We start from the raw sequence: 17,523 nt of genomic DNA, 5'->3' as shown, positions 1-17,523 counted from the left end.
GCCAGCTACACGACGCAATGCAAAAACCTTAAACGATCATAACTTAAACACACTTTACTTAAAACTTGACGATAATTTTCATTCTGATACTCACACTTCTCACCAATTATTATTTTTATTATTAATCTATTGTTATCCTTACAGTTATTTTATTTTATAAATATTCAAACACTTCGTTGATTAACTGGAACTACTATCACTGCACTTGCTGGTGATTCTACTGATGAACCCATATAAATAAAAAATATCCTCAACATGGCGGCTCTCATCAAGCATGGCTCTCTCATTTATCCTCATTCGGCTAAAAATTCATTGCTCTCATTAATAAAGGTTTGTTATTATTTACATATTTATACACACATTATTATTTATCAACAACAATTATTTATTTTTATTGTTGACATTCCATGCCACTACCATTTATTTATTTTTTTTTTTTTTTTTCAACAGAAACTTTATAATTAATTTATCAAATCAATATACATATATATGTATATTTAAATTTGTATTAATTTATTTTTAATTAATGTATTTTATTTGTTCACTGTCACTAATACAATTTTAATAATGATTATTATGACTAAAGGCGCCAGTACGTCACGATGTCGTAAGATGTAAAGCTAACAGGGCCAAGCAAAAACAAAAACAATCAACGATCAAAGGAAAATGGGAGTGGAGTCAAAAGTCACTTTCAACACGAGGGTAAATTTATTTTACAATTATTTAATTTAATTTATATAAATTTAATATCAATTTATATTTTACGGCCGTGAATTTTAGGTTTTACAGGAGTTTACTTTAAGATAAGTCGAACCGACGTTTTAACTTATTCGGACTGTGAAAACCTCGGCCATTTTGAAGTGCCACCCCCTCCAAATTCTTCCCCGTTGACTTTTAGCACTTATACGCAGAAGCTTTGATATTTCAGAGGCGGGGATGTTAGTGTTAACCGTAGACAGACCAGCGTGAACAAAAAAATATTGACAATCTTGTACACTATTTTTTTTTTTATTTCATTTTTTTTTTTAAAGGTGTAATTTCATTAAATATTTCTCATGATTTATTCTTCATACTCCTGTCGTCACTGTCAGTCCTTGAGACTTTACAACTATTTATTAAATTACAATATCAATTTTGGACGCAATATTTTTTTAAAGACACAAACATTAAATAGTAATTTTTTTTTTATTTTATGCAACAGATTGTAACCAATCGCACATGGTAACTTGGCTCAACGTAACATGAATTGGATTTGACAATTATAGTGGAGTAATAATAACAGTAGTTTCTAAGAAATAGTTAATATTATGAGGAGGGCAGCACTGCCTATTGCACTACTAAATATTTTCTACTAAACAGATCGATCTCTGGAATGATTTTCTCTTTTACTTGTCCCTTTACTTCGATTGTCCTCAAATAAAACTCTTATTATTATTTTTAATCATTGGATTTAATAATTTAAAAAACACAGTATTGATTTATGGGAAGAAAGACTTTAATTATTATTAATTTAATTAATTATTATTAACTTTAATTATTTATCAATTTTATATTATATAAAAATTAATTTTCAGATTTCTCCGGCCACTGAAGCCCTACGAGCCCCCAGCAGATGCCTCAGAGAAGCTGGACAAAATTTGCAAAGCCGAAGGCCTGCCAGAAAATGACTCGACAGAGATTAAAGATCTAAATCTGAGATTCAAGTTATTTAGCGCTTGTGCTAATGAATTCAAATGTCATATTCCTAATTCAGTGATGTTTTCTATACGAACTATCGGTAAGACCACAGCGTGTTAAATTTATAATTGCAAATATAATAAATAATATATTTTATATATTGCAGGAGACTTGAGGAACTTTTACCATACTCCAATAGACACAACTCTGCCGCTAGAAGCAACTAAAGATTTAGAGTTGCCGCCTAATCTTCACATTCAGTACGAGTACAACAGGTTCAATCCAGAAACAGACACTAAATTTGGCGGAAAAACAGCATTTCCTAAGAGTTCAACTCTTGTCACTGGTCTCAAATATAAAAAGAAGTACCCTAGTCTCATACTTGACAGTCCTTGGTCATAAACATTTTATTAAAATTTTTTTATTCTCACTTAAATGATACATTCGATTTGTTGATGAAAAAGTATGTAATAAAGTGAATTAATAACCAATTTCTGTTTAATTATTTTCAGTATGAATGAATTGGTTGAAGAAATATTTTATAAAAGAATTTTAATTTATTTAAATATGAAAGGGCTTCGGTGATTAATCATCATCAATACTACATTGGCAACGATATTTTACCTCAGGTTGACGAGATTAGAGATCTGAGAATTTCTATGGACAATAAGCTCACATTTTAGGTGCATTTGATTAATATAGTGGCCTTGGTATCATACTGAGGTCAAGTAAAGACTTTGAAGATGATAAAATACTAGTATGAATCACTCATGCATCTGACTTAGTAGTTTGTAGAGAGAATAAATATTTTCAAAAGAATATGGCTCTAGATTATTATTTAAGTTATAGAAAAAATTAAATGATTCCATTAAGCTGTATATACACGGAAAGAACAAGATGACACTGGATATCATCCCGGATTATACTCGGTGATATCTGTGGTGAAAAAATTTTCAGATAGTAGCTAGTATAATTCAGATTATACTGGGTAATATCTGGATTATACTCATTGTAATTTGGATTATACTCATTATAATCTAGATTATACTCGTTATAATCTGGATTATAATTAGTATAATCTGGATTATAATGAGTATAATCGGGATTATAATGAGTATAATCTGGATTATACTAGCTACTATCTAAAAAAAAAATTTTTTTTACTTAGTATAATTTAGGATGATATCCAGTGTTATTTTGTTCTTTCCGTGTAGGCGCAGAAGTGGCAAAGTTGGTATAAATCATTGGAAGCTGAAAAAGTTGGACCACTTCTAATGACAGGCACTTTAAAATTTATCGGTTCTTTATACCACTTTACACTATTCTGTATAATTGCCGAGTGACGTTTAAATAAATAAATTCTTATCAAAAAACTAGCTGCGTAAAATGAATGTAAGAGTTCCGGTAACAAGATAAGATTATTGGATTATATTTACTGAATTGCCGCGGATGACATTACAATCTGACAAGTACGATGTGTTGTCATAAGAGTAACCCGGTGGTACTGACCGTGATTTTATAAACCAACATTGGAGGGATTAATCGACCCATCACACCGTGGCAACCCGCTTTCTTTTCAGCATCTACAATCTACAGTTGTCTACCCAAGTATAGGAATTCAGTAGCTGATGAACCGTGGAATGAATGCAACAATTTCGCTATTCAAATGAAGAAGAATAATAAATAATTTAACTGGAAATAATGTCGGGAGTATCAAGTAACACTGGACTTATAGCAGCCCGTGTAACTCCAGTCTATAGAACAAAATCTAAAGTATTGAGCTATAAAAATCAATAAGAAAGCTTATGGTAAGTTAGTGTCTATATTTAGTATATTTTTTCTTTATTTCCCAGAAATTGGAGTTGCTGAGTATAGCCAAGCCCGCGCCATTTACAATACGCCCGTTCGCTGGACTTTTTAATCCTTTTCCGTATGGGTGTTCGGTGTTGTGCAATCACCCAGCGGATTGTGAAGCCAAAGAATTTATCAGACGCGCTAAAGAATCATGGGCTATGGAAGGGAAAGCGTTACTTTTACCAGCCGAAATGGAAATGATTCGAGCGACGCTTATAGCTGGTGGTATTATAGACTCTGGAGAGGTCAATGACGGCATCAATATCCACACATCGACCGCCGTTCCTGAAGAACTGTTTCGTAAATACACCGAGACGGATTCAAGACCGTTGACACCTACTCCAACGCTGGCTAGCGGGCCACTGACTGCGCATCAGAACCACCCGGACAATCTTGTTCCTTGTAATCCCCGTGAGCGGACTACATTGATATTAGACCTGAGAACGGCCTCGCAGGAACAAGATGAGACTTTGAGTTGGCACGCTTTGACTCTTGAACCTCCGCCGAGTCCAAAACGAGCTAATGAGTATTTAAAGTCGCCTGTTCAACATCGCCATCAATCTCGGGCAATTCTTCCGCCAATTCAGACCAGTGATGAGGTAATTTTCTTGGTTTCATCCTGAAATATGGATAATTAGAGATGTTAGTCATTTTTTATTGTGCTTTCAGCTGCAAGATTCATCGAGAAATGAAGAAGAAGAAGACGACAGAAGCGATAGTGATAATGAAGTTCCGATTAGACGACGTGGAAAACGTCTGAAGAAACGCAGGTGCAGGCGAGGTTCCGCCTATGGCCAGCAGAATGAAGTTAGAGACCCTTTGGAGCCTGCTGAAACTCAGGTGTCGCAGGTAGATGACACTTCGAGAAGAAATAGTTCATTGACTCCGCATGGCAATGTTGAAGTTGAAAATGTTGCTGAGAAAATTCCTACATCTCTATCAACTCAGCCAGTCTTTTGTAGTTTTATCAGTCCAGAAATACTTAAACATCTTGCTAGAGAAATAAATCGAGAAACTGTTGAAGAAGAATTTTCTTTAAAGGTTTTTATTGAGAAATAAGATAAAAGCCACAATTATTGACAGGGTTCTAAATATTGATACATTCATTATAATCTGTATTATACTCATTATAATCTGGATTATACTCATTATAATCTGGATTATACTAGTTACTATCTAAAATTTTTTTCTCTCAGTATAATCTAGAATGATATCCAGTGTCATCTTGTTTTTACTGTGTAGTGTCAATAATTGGGGCTTTTACCTTAATTAAATAAATTTTTTTTTTTATAGAATATAAATATAGTTAAGGTCATATTTTACAGAGAAAAATAGCGCTAGAAGAAGCTTTGAAAATGAAAGAAAAAACAAATCTTAGTATTAAATCATCTTCTCGTCAACCTTATCTTCAGCCACTAGCAACTAGTGCCCCGCGAGTATTTTCACGACAAAGCGCTCGGTTTGAACTTTTAAATAGCGGCAGCTTATCATCCATAAAACCGCTAGACTATTTAGAAAAACATGTTTTCATAACATCGGGAAGAAAACTTATTTTTGGACGAACGTTTAATAAATACTATGAAGACAGTTTAGATGAAACGCGGTGTATTTCACCTAATGATTTTTTAGAAGCTCTGCGGGAAGTAATGGGCAGTTGTTTGACAGACGAAAAGATAAACAAATTAAAAGAAATATTTGGTGAAATTACAGAACCACTGAGTTTTAGAAGATGGTGTGGAATTTGCGCAGCTTCCGAGAGACTTTTATCGCCGCTTTCTCCCAAAGAATTGGACCCTCCTGTCTGGCTAGAAAAAGCCGACTTTGAAGCGCTGGAAAAAAGACTTATCAACGCTGATAACGTTGACCCGCAATTGGCTTACATGCTGAGACAAATTAGAGACAGATAGTAATAAAAAAAAAGTGTGTTAATTTTTTTATTGATAAAAATACTTATTTTCTTTATTCACTCTCGTACAATTAAATAATCAGTAAAATAAATCAATAGTAAAAATATACTTGTAAAAAAAATAATAGATACATTGAGCGATATTTTAATTAAAAATTTTCACTGTCACAGAAAATAAAAGAACTTACATTCGATTAAGCGTATCATTATATAATAATAATAATTATTTGTACATTATAAATATTGCTGGCAAAAACCATCTATCAATTTTTTTATAAATATAATAAAAAATGATAATAGTAATTAAATAGCAAATCACATATAAAACTTATTCAACACGAATTATAAATATTTATATAGCAATAATAAGGCACAATAACTATTGAATTAAATTTTAAGAAATATTTAAGGCACAACTTTTTTGAGTTTGGGCATTTTTTTAGGACAAGTTGCCACGTGACAGTTCCAGTGTCGGGCTTGACAAGTTTCATTGCAGTAATAAGCCGCTTCACATCCTAGACACTTATAAACCGGACCGCGAGACCCGCAATTGGAGCACTGAAATGTCCTCGCGGTATTCGGGCTGTAATCAACTTTGCCCAAGTGCGGAGTGTCACAATTCCTGACCTGCTCAGGGCGGTCCTTGATGTTCCTCACCCGGGGCACAGTTATTGGCTGATAAGGCGACGCGAAGTTCTGCATCGCCGGGGTGATTGTCGACAGAAGATTGCGAGGATCTGCGGTCCAATTGCTGTTCAAGTAGCTTCTTCCTGGCAAGAGACTTTCTGGAGGAAAAAGAGCACTCTGCCAAGGCGAGTAGTTCAAAGTCGGCATCGGCGAATCAGGAGGCCGCAAACAGTGCCCTGATTTGTCCCACAGTCTGTCGTAGGGCATAGAGTGCTGCTGTGGCTGCTGCTGGCGTTGCTGCGGCGGGATTTGATACGACGGATTCATCAGGTTGATTGGTACTGTCGGTAGAAGAGAATGGTACTGAGAGTAAGTGGATCTTTTCGCTAGCGAGATCGGGTCGTAGCTTAGTGGAATGTCACTAAAGCCACGCTTTGACTCCGGGTGCGTTTTACCGATCGGTTGGTGCCAGTAGGAGAGTGGTGACCCTGCTGACATCGACAGAGGATTCAGCAGTGGAGACCCATTTGAATGATATGCCATTGGATTTGTTGACAGCGGGTCTGCTAATTGACTCGTTGGACGAAGAAGTTGCACTCTATAAGGATTAATCTGAAAGAATATTAAATAAATGTTATTTAAGTTAATACATTTATTATCATTAGATTGATGTTGATTGAGGAGGATCCTTCAATTCAATTTAGATTATTTTTAGCAAATTTACAAATTAATTGATGAGTTATACTCAATTACAAGGCTAAAAAAAAGGTAATGAAATTATTTTTTTATTAAGGGGCTTGTTAGTTGATTAATATCGAGATGGGTATCAATATAATCGTTTGAACATTATTAGTAAGTTATTTTTTTATACAAATAATTATTTCTTTAGCTACTGTAGATGATCTACGGGAGGTCCTCTATAAAAAGGTATCCAAATAACTATCAAAATATATATATCTTTAATAAATTAGTGGCTTTATATGAAAATTATTGAGTTTTTACTTGACATTGAAATTGGCAGACACTTGACAATTTTTTGATTTTTTTTTAATAAGAAACTAGGTCTAGAAAATTATTTATAAAAAATTGCACTTACAATTTTTTAGAGCTTCTAAGGATGAAATTTTTTAAATAAATTTTTCTTATTATATTTTATTAGTTAAAAAATTTCCAAAAATCATCAGATGTCTTTCAATTTCAGTATCATGTAAATAATCTCTCAATAAACCTAGAAAATTTTCATTGAACTAATTTCTGTTGGTATTAAATTAGCGCTAATCAACAGTCATTATACACAATTTATTTATCCCACAAATTACATAATTAAAACATGACACTGAAGTTGGCAGACATTAAAAATTATTTTAAAATTTTATAATAATGCAATTATTATAAAAAAAATTAAATTGAAAATTTCACATGTGAAAATTAATAATAATTTTTAGAAGCATTTTTTTATTGTCATTGATTTGTTATTAAAATTATTAAAACTGACAGCTGACGGCTAACTTCAGCATTATAATTAAAATTACAACCCCAAATCGATCTGCGTGTATTATTCTCCCACCAATTTAAAATTACCAACAATAAATATAACAAATACTCCCTTTATTTATAAAAAAAAAAAAAAAAAAAACTTACCGGGTAATTACGAGCAAGAAGCCTGTTCATTTGAGCAGCGTGATAAAGTTGAGGATCTATTTGTTGAGGCTTTTGTTGTAACTGATTTTCCAACAACGACGTAGAAATATTCCCAGTAGAATTACTCTGGAGCAATTGAGACTGACTCGGTTGTTCCGCGGATTCCCAAAGTTGATTTTTCAACTGAGGTTCTGTAGTTGAAGTCTTGCTATTAGCTTCCAATCCATTTTTGTGCTTCAAGCCAAGACTAGCAGACATCTTAGCGGCCTCCTGGTGCTGCTGAAGCTGGGGATGATAGTGATAGTAATGACTAAATGAAGGAACCTCATTGGTAGCACTAATCGCCGAATTAGGACAAGTATTCTTGTCATTAATCAGGCGTGACAGCTGATGGTTCGGAAGCTTGGTAGATATTTTAGCGACCCAGTTACCAAACGACGGAAATTGTTGTTCGTTTATAATAACATTACTTTTAGGTGACTCGGCAACTCGCCTGTCCTTGAGTTTGGACTTACCCTTGCTTGTTTGGTTATTAAAACTATCACAAGAAGAAGTTATCTTAGCTGCTGCAACGGCATTTCTCGCAGCAACTGCAGCAGAAGTTAAATTATCAACAACTTTAATTGCCGTGCCACTGACAGGTTCCTTGTGCTGAACCTCGAGCAGTTCCTCAGACTCGTCTATCCTTAGTCTATTTTCCGGTGAATATTCAGCGTCGCTTTCCTTCTCGTACTTGGACAAGCTCGTCGTGTCGATGACCATGTTCTCCGGACTCGAAGAATGCCTTAGATCTATTTTCAATACTTGCTCAGTATCACAGTCCACTTCTATTCTACTCAACTCTTTAGAAATTTTATTACTCACCGCATCAACGAATGCCTCACTCTTAGCGAGACTCGTCGATAAATCTAAATACTCTGGCTTATCATCAATGTCTATCTGCTCAGTAACAATACTTCCAGTAGTAGTGGTGATAATAGAAGAATTAACCGAGGAATTAAACTCACTTTCATTATCATTATAATTACTATTAATTTTTTTATGATACCCACTGCCTTCCCAATCTTGATCGTAATTTTCTCCGTTACTTGACGTCGCTCTGGGCAACAACGGCGGGCTATTTCTTTCTTCCGTTACTTGAAAGTCAACCGGTGTCTTAGGCGATAATTTCGGCGGTTCTGGCGAAGGAGAATTGTTCAGAGAAGGCAGCACATCTGTGAAAGTCGTCGAGGACGGCGGTGAAGCATTGAGATTCGGCAAATCATTTGTTTTTACAGTATTCATAATTTGAACAGTATTATCAACATTATTACCAAAAGAATTATCTTTAGCAGCTTCTGGCGAAACTTCAGGTAACATTTCCAGCAAATTCGTCAGCTTTTTAATCTGCTTAACGCACGAGTCAAAAGCTGCCTTATCAAATTTAGAAGGAGAATTAACCTTCTGCTTATCTGTCTTAAAATTGTGGATATTTTTACGAAAAAGCAACCCCTGTAAGTCTTTGCTCGGCGTTATGGATGAGTCAATACGCTCGTCGTAGGGTGGAGTTTGTCCAGTGACAATACGGTAGTTGATGGCGTGTTCCTTGCTGGTTGGCCTAGTGTCTAAAATCAATAAAAATATTTATTTCTCAGTATACGCATGATTTGTCGCTACGCGTGACGATATTATCCAGCAATCAAATAAAAAAAAAAAAATATTCATTATTTATAAAACACAAACCTGGTACTATCGGAACTTCCGGGGGCTTTGGCTGATAATATCGAAATTTAGGCATACACTCTTGACGCTCTCCCTCGATAATTTGGTTAACACGTTCTTCGTCATTGTTGGGCTTATACTCTGAAACATTTGCTTGCAAACTTTGAATTTTCTTCAGCCTCAAAGGCGGAACGACTTTCTGTCCAGTTATTTTGGTTTCTTCCTCCTCGGGCTTTTTTTCCTTTTTCTTCCGGCGCTTCTTAATCGGGCCCGACTCTCGCTTCTGCGCATCTAAGTCTGTGAAATAAATTTGTGTAGACAGAGGGTCGACATTTCCTGATGAATCCGCGACAATAGAATCGTATCTATCTGGACTCTTGGATATGTCAATGAAATTGTAATTGTTAATAGTATCCTTAGCGCAGATTGGTGATGATGCGTATCCAGTATTGGTGTTGATATTTTCAATTCTGTCTTCGGATTTTCTTTTGTTTCCTAAACGCCTTGAAATATTTTGATTACTCTTTTCTTGAGAACGGGATTCTTGTATGATATTGATGACAGGTTTACGAGCTAATTCGTTACTTTTCTTTAAATTAGGCATACCGATCTTCTCGAGATCAAGAGTACACCGAACTTTTTGGGGTGTTGCGTAAATAGTTGCTGAAGATGATGGCGTAAATGAAGATGATAGCAGTGGAGATGGTGATGGTGATGATGAAGGTGATGAAGATGAGGTCGTTGATGCTGAAGATGATGAAGATGATGAAGATGATGATGATAATGACCCTGTTGAGTTTGCAACAGAATTTGTAAAAGTACCTTGGACATTTTGCAACATCTGCTGCAGACTCGCTCTCGAATCGCTGACCGAAGAAGTTCTTCGCAAGACAATTGCTCGGTACGGTGAGTGCGGAGCCGGCAGCACCGGCAACGATCTGTTTGGCTGGACGGGCATTACACAAGCTGGACGGTCTTTTAATGCCGTTGCTAGTCCACTGGATCCCTGGGCATGACTTGAATCGATCATTGTTCCATAGACGTAACAAATCTGAAATTTAAACTCTGGTAAGTGCTTTTGTTTAATTGATATGGATTTATGATTATTGTTATAGGCTGTTTCAAGTAAAATAAAAGTTTTTTGTCAGTTTCAGGGAACTGAGGCTATAGATAATCGTCTGGCTCTACACTTGGTAAACCATTTCGGAAAATACATCTACCTGGAAGGTATATTATATATAGCTTGCAGTGAGTATATCGAACGTTGATATAGTTTATATTAAAGCTAAGGCTATTAGATATCAGATAAAATGTATTTCTATGTTTAGCTTTTTAGAAGAATATTGTTAAGTTTGAATAATAGATTTAATATATATATATATATATATATAAACTAGTCATTAAAAAAATTGGTATTTCCCTAATTATTGGGATTCACCATGATTCTTAATTGATAAGAAATTTTTTGACAAAGAAATAAATTTCTTATAAAATTATTTGGTAAATATTTACAAATAGGGTCAATAATTTTAGCTTTCATTTTTGTTAATGAAATTTTTATTTAATTTTATTGAAATTTGAAATAATTTTATTGAAATATAAAAGTTATTTTATAGACGTAGTTTATATTTTAAGACAAATCAAAAAATTTTCAAGTATCTATTAGTTTTAATGTCATAAAAATTTGGATAAAATGAGCAGCCATGTAATTTTTTGAAAAATTTTAATTTAGGAATTGTAAAAAATTATACAGTAAAATTTTTTTTGGAGTAGCAAAATTATTTATAAATTTTATATTTTGCAAAAAAAAAATTTACATTAATAATTTTTTAAAATTCTAAAAAATCAAATAATTTTAAGCAGTGACAATCAAAAATAAAAATATATTAACAATCGTTGTGGTAAATATTTACCAGAGGGGTCAACGATTTTAATTTTCGTTTTTTTTAACGAAATTTTTATTTGATTTTATTGAGATTTTTTTTTTTTTTTTTTTTTTTTGAAAAATACATAAAAAAATGAATAATTAAAAAAAGTTGATTATCACAATTTTAAATAATTACCATTTTATTTTTTTACAAGTATCATTTTTTCGTTTAGAAATTTATCGAATTTAATGTGAATTTTTTATAAATTTTTGCAACAAATCAATAACAATAAAAAAAAATGCTTCTAAAAATTTTCACCAAGAATTTTTTAAAATTTTCACGTAGAATTTTATTATTAAATTATATTCATAACTTCACTGCTAAAAAATAATAAAAAAAAATTTCTAATGTCTTTCAATGTCAGCGTCATAGAATTTATTTAAATGACAGGTCATTTAAAAAAAGTAAATTTTTATAAAACTTGTGCGTTGAAAAAAAGTTATGGTAATTTTCGTGTAAGTTTATCAAACTAATATTTTAAAATGTTCCAGGAACTTCCAACAAGATTCAAAACTTTTTAATTTTCACACAAGATTTTTTAAGGACTGGCATTTTACCTGAAACAAATTTTCAAATATTTTAAAAAAAGTTTTTATAAAATACACTGATAGAAGGATTTGATTATTTTTAATAAGCTTTATTAAATGTTAATAAATTTTTTTTTTAACATCATGGGATTTAATGAATATTTATTAGGAGTTAATAAATTATTTATTAAATATTAAAAAATATTTGTTAACTATTAATAAATGTGCTTTCCTCCCCAATAAATATTTTTTAATGTAAAAAAATATTTATTAAAATTTAATAAATTTAAAAAATCCTTCCATCAGTAAAAAAATGAAAAATGATTAAAAAAAAAAAATACCAATTTTATAAGAAGAATGTCAATGACTTTACAATATCATAGTTTTTCTATCAGTCAATAGAAAAAAACAGGTATCTACATGGTCACAATGCCAAAGGGGTCCCGTTGAAATACACTACCCTTATTAATAATAAATATACGCGATTTGCTGAACTATACCGTACACTTGATTCTCTTTGTCCATTTCTTCTTCCAAAGTTTGCTCTACACACACTCATAGCCAATACAATGCCGACATTAATACATACAAAGAAACTGTAGCACCGGGGCTGTGAATAAATTATTAGGCTATCAAGTCGGGTATATATTTCTCGTACATAATATAATAAAAATAAAAATAATTTCCAACAATTCTTAAAGCTCTTTAGGAAGTTTTAAAATAGCAATCTTTAATATATTTATGCGTTTATTTTATTTTTTTTTTTTAACTTCTCTTGTTCAGATATCAAATCTTTAAATAAATAAATATACAAATGTTTGTAAATTATACTAAAATGTTTTTTGTTTTTATTCCAAGATTTATTTTATCAACGCATTAAGGTAGTTGTATTTAGTACGTAATACCAAAACATTATATATATATATATATATAGATATAACATCGATACAAAAAATCTCATGACTTTGATGCCATAACAAAGAATGCTTTGACGACGGTCATTATATATTTGAATGATCTCAGCATAGTGTGTATATCATATAAGATGAGATTACAAACTAACGGCCGTGAAATTAAAAACTACTTATGTGTAAATATACTTATGATTTATTCAATGATTATAATAATCATTTTATTCATTTATTACTATTATTATCATCGTAGTAAAAGGGGAACCTCTAAATATCTATTTTTGAAATAATCCGAGATAATAATAATAGTAATAATGATTATCAGTATTATTATAACAATGTAAATTTATAATATTTGTTTTGATAGTAAAATCAGTAAACACTTGACAATTTTTAAACTTTTTTAAAAAAATAATTTACCGCTGAAAAAAGGTTTTTTAAAAATTGCTATAATACCTTTTTTTTTAATTTTTACGTTTAGAATTAAAAAAAAAAAATTATTATGATTTCTTCATTAAAAATTCATGAAAATTATCAGATAGCTGATTATTAGTATAATTATAAAAATGTTAATTTGTAATATTTGTTTTGATAGAAAATCAGCAAACACCTGACAATTTTTAAGCTTTTTTAAAAAAATAATTTACCGCCAAAAATATATTTTTAAAAAATTGCAATAATAATACCTTTTTTTTTTTTTTTAATTTTTAAAAAGATTTATTAAAATAATTTCTTTGTTAAAAATTCCTGAAAATCATCAAATACCTGATTTTTCGTTGTCAATGTTTGTTTACCTTTTTATATTTACAAATCTTGCAATAAAATACAAAATTTTAAAAATTTCACACTCTTCAAGTTATAATTTATTATATCATTCTTAGAATAGTTTCAAGAAAAATTTATTCTTCGAAGAAAATAGTCAATAATTAAATTCCTATCAATTACTTACTTGTTTTTAAAATATTCAATTACGCTTTCCATAATAGTAATTAATCATGAATTACAACAAAAAACGAAACTCTACACGAGCAGGTCTTAAAAAAAAAAAACAAACAATTAATAATTAAGGAAAAATTAGCTACAGTAATTTTAATATTAAAAAAAACATCCTCAAAGTTTAGTAAAAAAAAAAAAATAATTTGATAATTAACAAAAAACCGACAATTAAACAGTGTGATTAGGCGATAACTAATAGCCTTATTTTTACATTACATTCCAGATAAATAGTAAAGCGAGCGGGTGCTGGTATTGTTAAAACAATAACAATGATAAACCAAAAAATAATACAAAGAACGATGATGTACTTACCAATAATGCGTAGCCAGCTAACCAGTATGATAAAAAATAATAATAAAAGTTAATTTTAAAGCAAATTACGACGTTGGCAACAAACGTATCTGTTGAATGATAAACACCGACTGGGACTGGGACTGGCTGGAGACCGAATTAACCAGCAACAACCTGTACAACAATTACGTATCGATGTCAATGGGAAGTAACTCCGGTGCTTAACGCTCGAAGACGATGACGACTCGGGCGAGTACGAGGGTGATAACGCTGCCGCCGCTTTCACAGACCATCAGCTAAACACTAAAATATATAAATCAACACTTGTATTTATACTTAACGCACGGTAATACCTATTTTACTTATTACTTATTTATAATACTAAATTTCACCGACGTTTTTAATTTTTTTCATTTATTAAATTCGTTTAAAAAAAAATTTTTTTAAAATTGCACTTTAAGTTTTTTTTTTAATAATTTTTTCAATAAAAAACATAAAAAATTTTTTTCAATAAAAAACATTATAAAAATTTTTTATAAATAATTTTTTCAATCAAAAAAAATTATAAAAATAAAAAAATTTTTTTTTTACTAATTTTTTCAATAAAAAAAATTAAAAAATTTTTTAAATCTCGGCTAATTTAAATTTCATAACTTTTTTAATAACTCAATGCTATACTTACATTTATTTTAATTTAATTAATTCCTTTTTCACTTTCAGGTTTGAATTTTGAAAACACGCCAACGCTGTTGAAACTTTTTCACTAAAATATTCTGTGAGTATAATAACAATAACACGTAAATTAATATATTAATTTAAAAAAAAAAAAAAAAAAAAAAAAAAAAACCACGCTAAAACTGTGTAATATTTGTGCTCAGGACAAAGCGACTCGAGAACAGCAACGTGCCGGTCCCGACGACGGCTGGCTCGGTTCTACGCTGTATTGTGGGTGTCGGGTCACATCTTGCAGGACCACGTGGTCGTTCAAACTCAGTAAAGCACTTGTTCGAGTTTGCGCGCATCAATATTCCTATCAGTCTATCCTTCTTATTCTATTCACTCTTCGCACGTTACATACCTGCTAAGCTCTGCACAACAATAAAATTTAAGCGAATTATGTCTATTATCTATTACCTGAACTGACCTACGCGAGATTTTCATTTACTTTCTATTTTAAAAACTAGTAACCTTTTTTTTTTTTTTTTTTTTTTTTTTTTTTTTTTTTTTTATTGTAATGTAATTACTGCTAATTTATAGTCTTTGGTTTGTGTTATGAAAATCGATTCACAATAACAATACCGTATAACTTATTGTAAGTTATTAGTAATTAGATAGATAGATAGATTTATTTTTACTTGTATCACATAAATATTGCGTTTTACATATATATTTTTCTCCTGACTCTACTATACATATAAAGGTATCTGTTATTTTCGTATATAATTTTTATATTTTACGTGGAATTTTATTGTTAATTCTCTATTTTTACCTATACCTTTAGCCTATAGTTTTTTTTTTTTTTTTTTTTTTTTTTTTTTTTTTTTATATACTCATTCACTCTATTCATTTCTTTCTTTCTTTAAAGTCTATTTTTCCTTTTTCCCTATCTCTCTTTCTCTTTCATTTTTCTTTAGATTATTTTCTATTTCCCTTATCACCTTGCATGTTCTCGTTCTTATCCTCCCTTTCATTATCCCCACTATTTCTTTTTTTATTTTGTCTTCATCCTCTGATTCCTCCCACCATTTCTTTATTTCCTCCTTACTTTCTTTAGTGAGTTTATTCCTTATTTTTTCACATGTTAAAACATGCATCAATGTCTCTTCCTTTTCTTTGCATTCTCTACACTTCCAATCCTTTCCCCCTTTTTTTCCAGCTTTTACTAGGTTTCCGCACCTTACTCTTGCCCATAATTCTTTATCTGCACTTCTAATTTTCTTGTTTTTCCAATATATTTCTTCTTCGCTTTCTTCCATTAGTTCTGTATATATTTCACTAAACTTCGATGCTCTTATCCTTGACTCTTCTTTCTCTATCAATTGCTTCTTTAATAGTTCTATTCCTGTCTTTATATCACTCTCTATCTCTTCTATATCTTCTCTGTTATATATTTTTTCTATTACTTTCTCGCATTTCATTCTCTTCGCGTTTTCTTCTATTTTCTTTCCCCATTTTGTCGGTTTCTTATTTATTATTCCTCTCATCTCTTCCCTTAGGCATATTTTTGGCCATCTTGTGTCCTCCATTCCTGCGATTTCTATGATGTATCTCCATATCCTTTCCCTTATTATTTCTTCTATTATCCCACTTCCCGTTTCCCTCCTTACTATGCATCCTGGGGTGTTTTTTGACACTCCTAGTGCCATCCTATTTAATTTGTTTTGTACTACTTCTATTTTTTTCACCTCTCCACATCCCCATATTTCTACTCCGTACATGCATCCTGACCTTACCAGTGTATTATATAGGTACATCCTGTCCTTCATATTGTTTCTTTCTGTTCTTCTTATTACACCCCATGTCGCGTTCGCCATCCTGTTCGCTTTATTTTTCATTATATTTAGGTGCATTTCATGGCTGTTTTTGGCTGTGAAATTATATCCTAGATATCTAAAGCTCTTCACTACTTCCAACTTTTCTCCTTTGTATTCCCACTTCCCTTTTTCATTTCTTCCTCCGTTTTTGAAAATCATCACTTTTGTTTTTTTTGCATTTATCCTTAATTTATTTTTATCCGCATATTTTTCTAGTTCTTTCAGCATTCCTCTTAATCCTTCCTGTGTATCTGCAATTGCTGCTCCATCATCCGCATATTTTATCATATATATTTTTTCCTTCCCTATTACTGTTCCTCCTATTCTTTTTCTCACTATTTCGTCTTCCATGTCGTCTATGAATATGTTGAATAGCACTGAACTCAGTGCGCAACCTTGTCTCACCCCTTGATCCGCTCCAAATTCTTCTGATTTTGCTCCATTAATTACTACCTCATTTATTGTTTTACTATATATCAATTCTATCATCTTGTACATTCGTCCCTTTACCCCTATTCTCCATAACTTATTCAGCAGCAAGTCCCTGTCTACTGTGTCAAACGCCTTCTCCAAGTCTATAAAGCATACATACAGTTTTTCTTTGTCTCTTATCTTTCTGTTTATTAATGCATTTAGTGTGAATATGTGGTCTCTTGTTCCTCTTCTCTTTCTAAATCCCGCCTGGCTCTCTTTTATCTTCCCTTCTCTGTCTGTCCAGCTCATTATCCTCTCCGCCATCATTGCTGTCAGTATCTTGTATCCTATGTCTAGCAGGGATATTCCTCTGTAGTTTCCCGCTATATCTTCGTCTCCTGCTTTATATATTGGAATTATCCTTGCTATTTCCCATCCCTCTTGTAGTCTTCCCTCTATCCACATCTTGTTTATTACATGTCTGACATCTTCCATCATTTCTCTTGGTAGATTCTT

General features: G+C 31.7%; 4 protein-coding genes across 11 annotated transcripts in view; 3 read left to right on the top strand and 1 right to left on the bottom strand.

The window, feature by feature from the left end:
* The first annotated feature begins 106 nt into the window (after positions 1-106).
* Positions 107-2,168, top strand: Mrpl50 (mitochondrial ribosomal protein L50). The gene is made up of 4 exons (XM_074249784.1): positions 107-330; positions 587-702; positions 1,575-1,777; positions 1,844-2,168. The coding sequence occupies exons 1-4, from the start codon at positions 256-258 to the stop codon at positions 2,077-2,079; spliced, it is 630 nt and encodes a 209-aa protein (XP_074105885.1). The 5' UTR covers positions 107-255; the 3' UTR covers positions 2,080-2,168.
* Positions 2,169-3,378: 1,210 nt separating this feature from the next.
* LOC141531763 (uncharacterized) lies at positions 3,379-5,486 on the top strand. The gene is made up of 4 exons (XM_074249760.1): positions 3,379-3,450; positions 3,531-4,130; positions 4,201-4,572; positions 4,857-5,486. The coding sequence occupies exons 1-4, from the start codon at positions 3,379-3,381 to the stop codon at positions 5,436-5,438; spliced, it is 1,626 nt and encodes a 541-aa protein (XP_074105861.1). The 3' UTR covers positions 5,439-5,486.
* Positions 5,487-5,590: 104 nt separating this feature from the next.
* On the bottom strand, positions 5,591-15,265 carry LOC141531758 (uncharacterized). 7 transcript variants are annotated; one of them, XM_074249745.1, is made up of 9 exons: positions 14,910-15,265; positions 14,742-14,832; positions 14,081-14,362; positions 13,722-13,806; positions 12,203-12,471; positions 11,470-11,891; positions 9,428-10,457; positions 7,706-9,309; positions 5,591-6,676 (listed from the first exon to the last, which is right to left on the bottom strand). In XM_074249745.1, the coding sequence occupies exons 6-9, from the start codon at positions 11,470-11,472 to the stop codon at positions 5,843-5,845; spliced, it is 3,471 nt and encodes a 1,156-aa protein (XP_074105846.1). In that variant the 5' UTR covers positions 11,473-11,891; positions 12,203-12,471; positions 13,722-13,806; positions 14,081-14,362; positions 14,742-14,832; positions 14,910-15,265; the 3' UTR covers positions 5,591-5,842. The 7 variants fall into 7 exon arrangements, with proteins under 7 accessions (XP_074105846.1, XP_074105844.1, XP_074105848.1 ...); XM_074249749.1 differs by lacking the exon at positions 13,722-13,806 and having other exon boundaries at positions 5,594-6,676; positions 9,428-9,901; positions 10,229-10,457; positions 14,910-15,263; XM_074249750.1 differs by lacking the exon at positions 13,722-13,806 and having other exon boundaries at positions 5,595-6,676; positions 9,428-9,703; positions 10,229-10,457; positions 14,910-15,261.
* The window catches only part of LOC141531765 (cilia- and flagella-associated protein 45), a 12,221-nt gene continuing 9,490 nt past the window's right edge, over positions 14,793-17,523 (top strand). Inside the window, exon 1 of one of the 2 annotated variants that reach the window (XM_074249763.1) lies at positions 14,793-14,834. The gene's annotated coding sequence lies outside the window, so the exon portion shown is untranslated. The remainder of the gene's footprint in view (positions 14,835-17,523) is intronic. The other variant, XM_074249762.1, reaches the window with a different exon arrangement.

Source organism: Cotesia typhae, unplaced genomic scaffold, assembly GCF_013202065.1.
Source record: "Cotesia typhae breed Kobodo isofemale line unplaced genomic scaffold, CoteBio_Ctyphae contig_50, whole genome shotgun sequence".
Lineage (NCBI taxonomy): Eukaryota > Metazoa > Arthropoda > Insecta > Hymenoptera > Braconidae > Cotesia > Cotesia typhae.
Note: the sequence above shows the minus strand (reverse complement) of the source record. Positions and strands in the feature narration are given on the sequence as shown.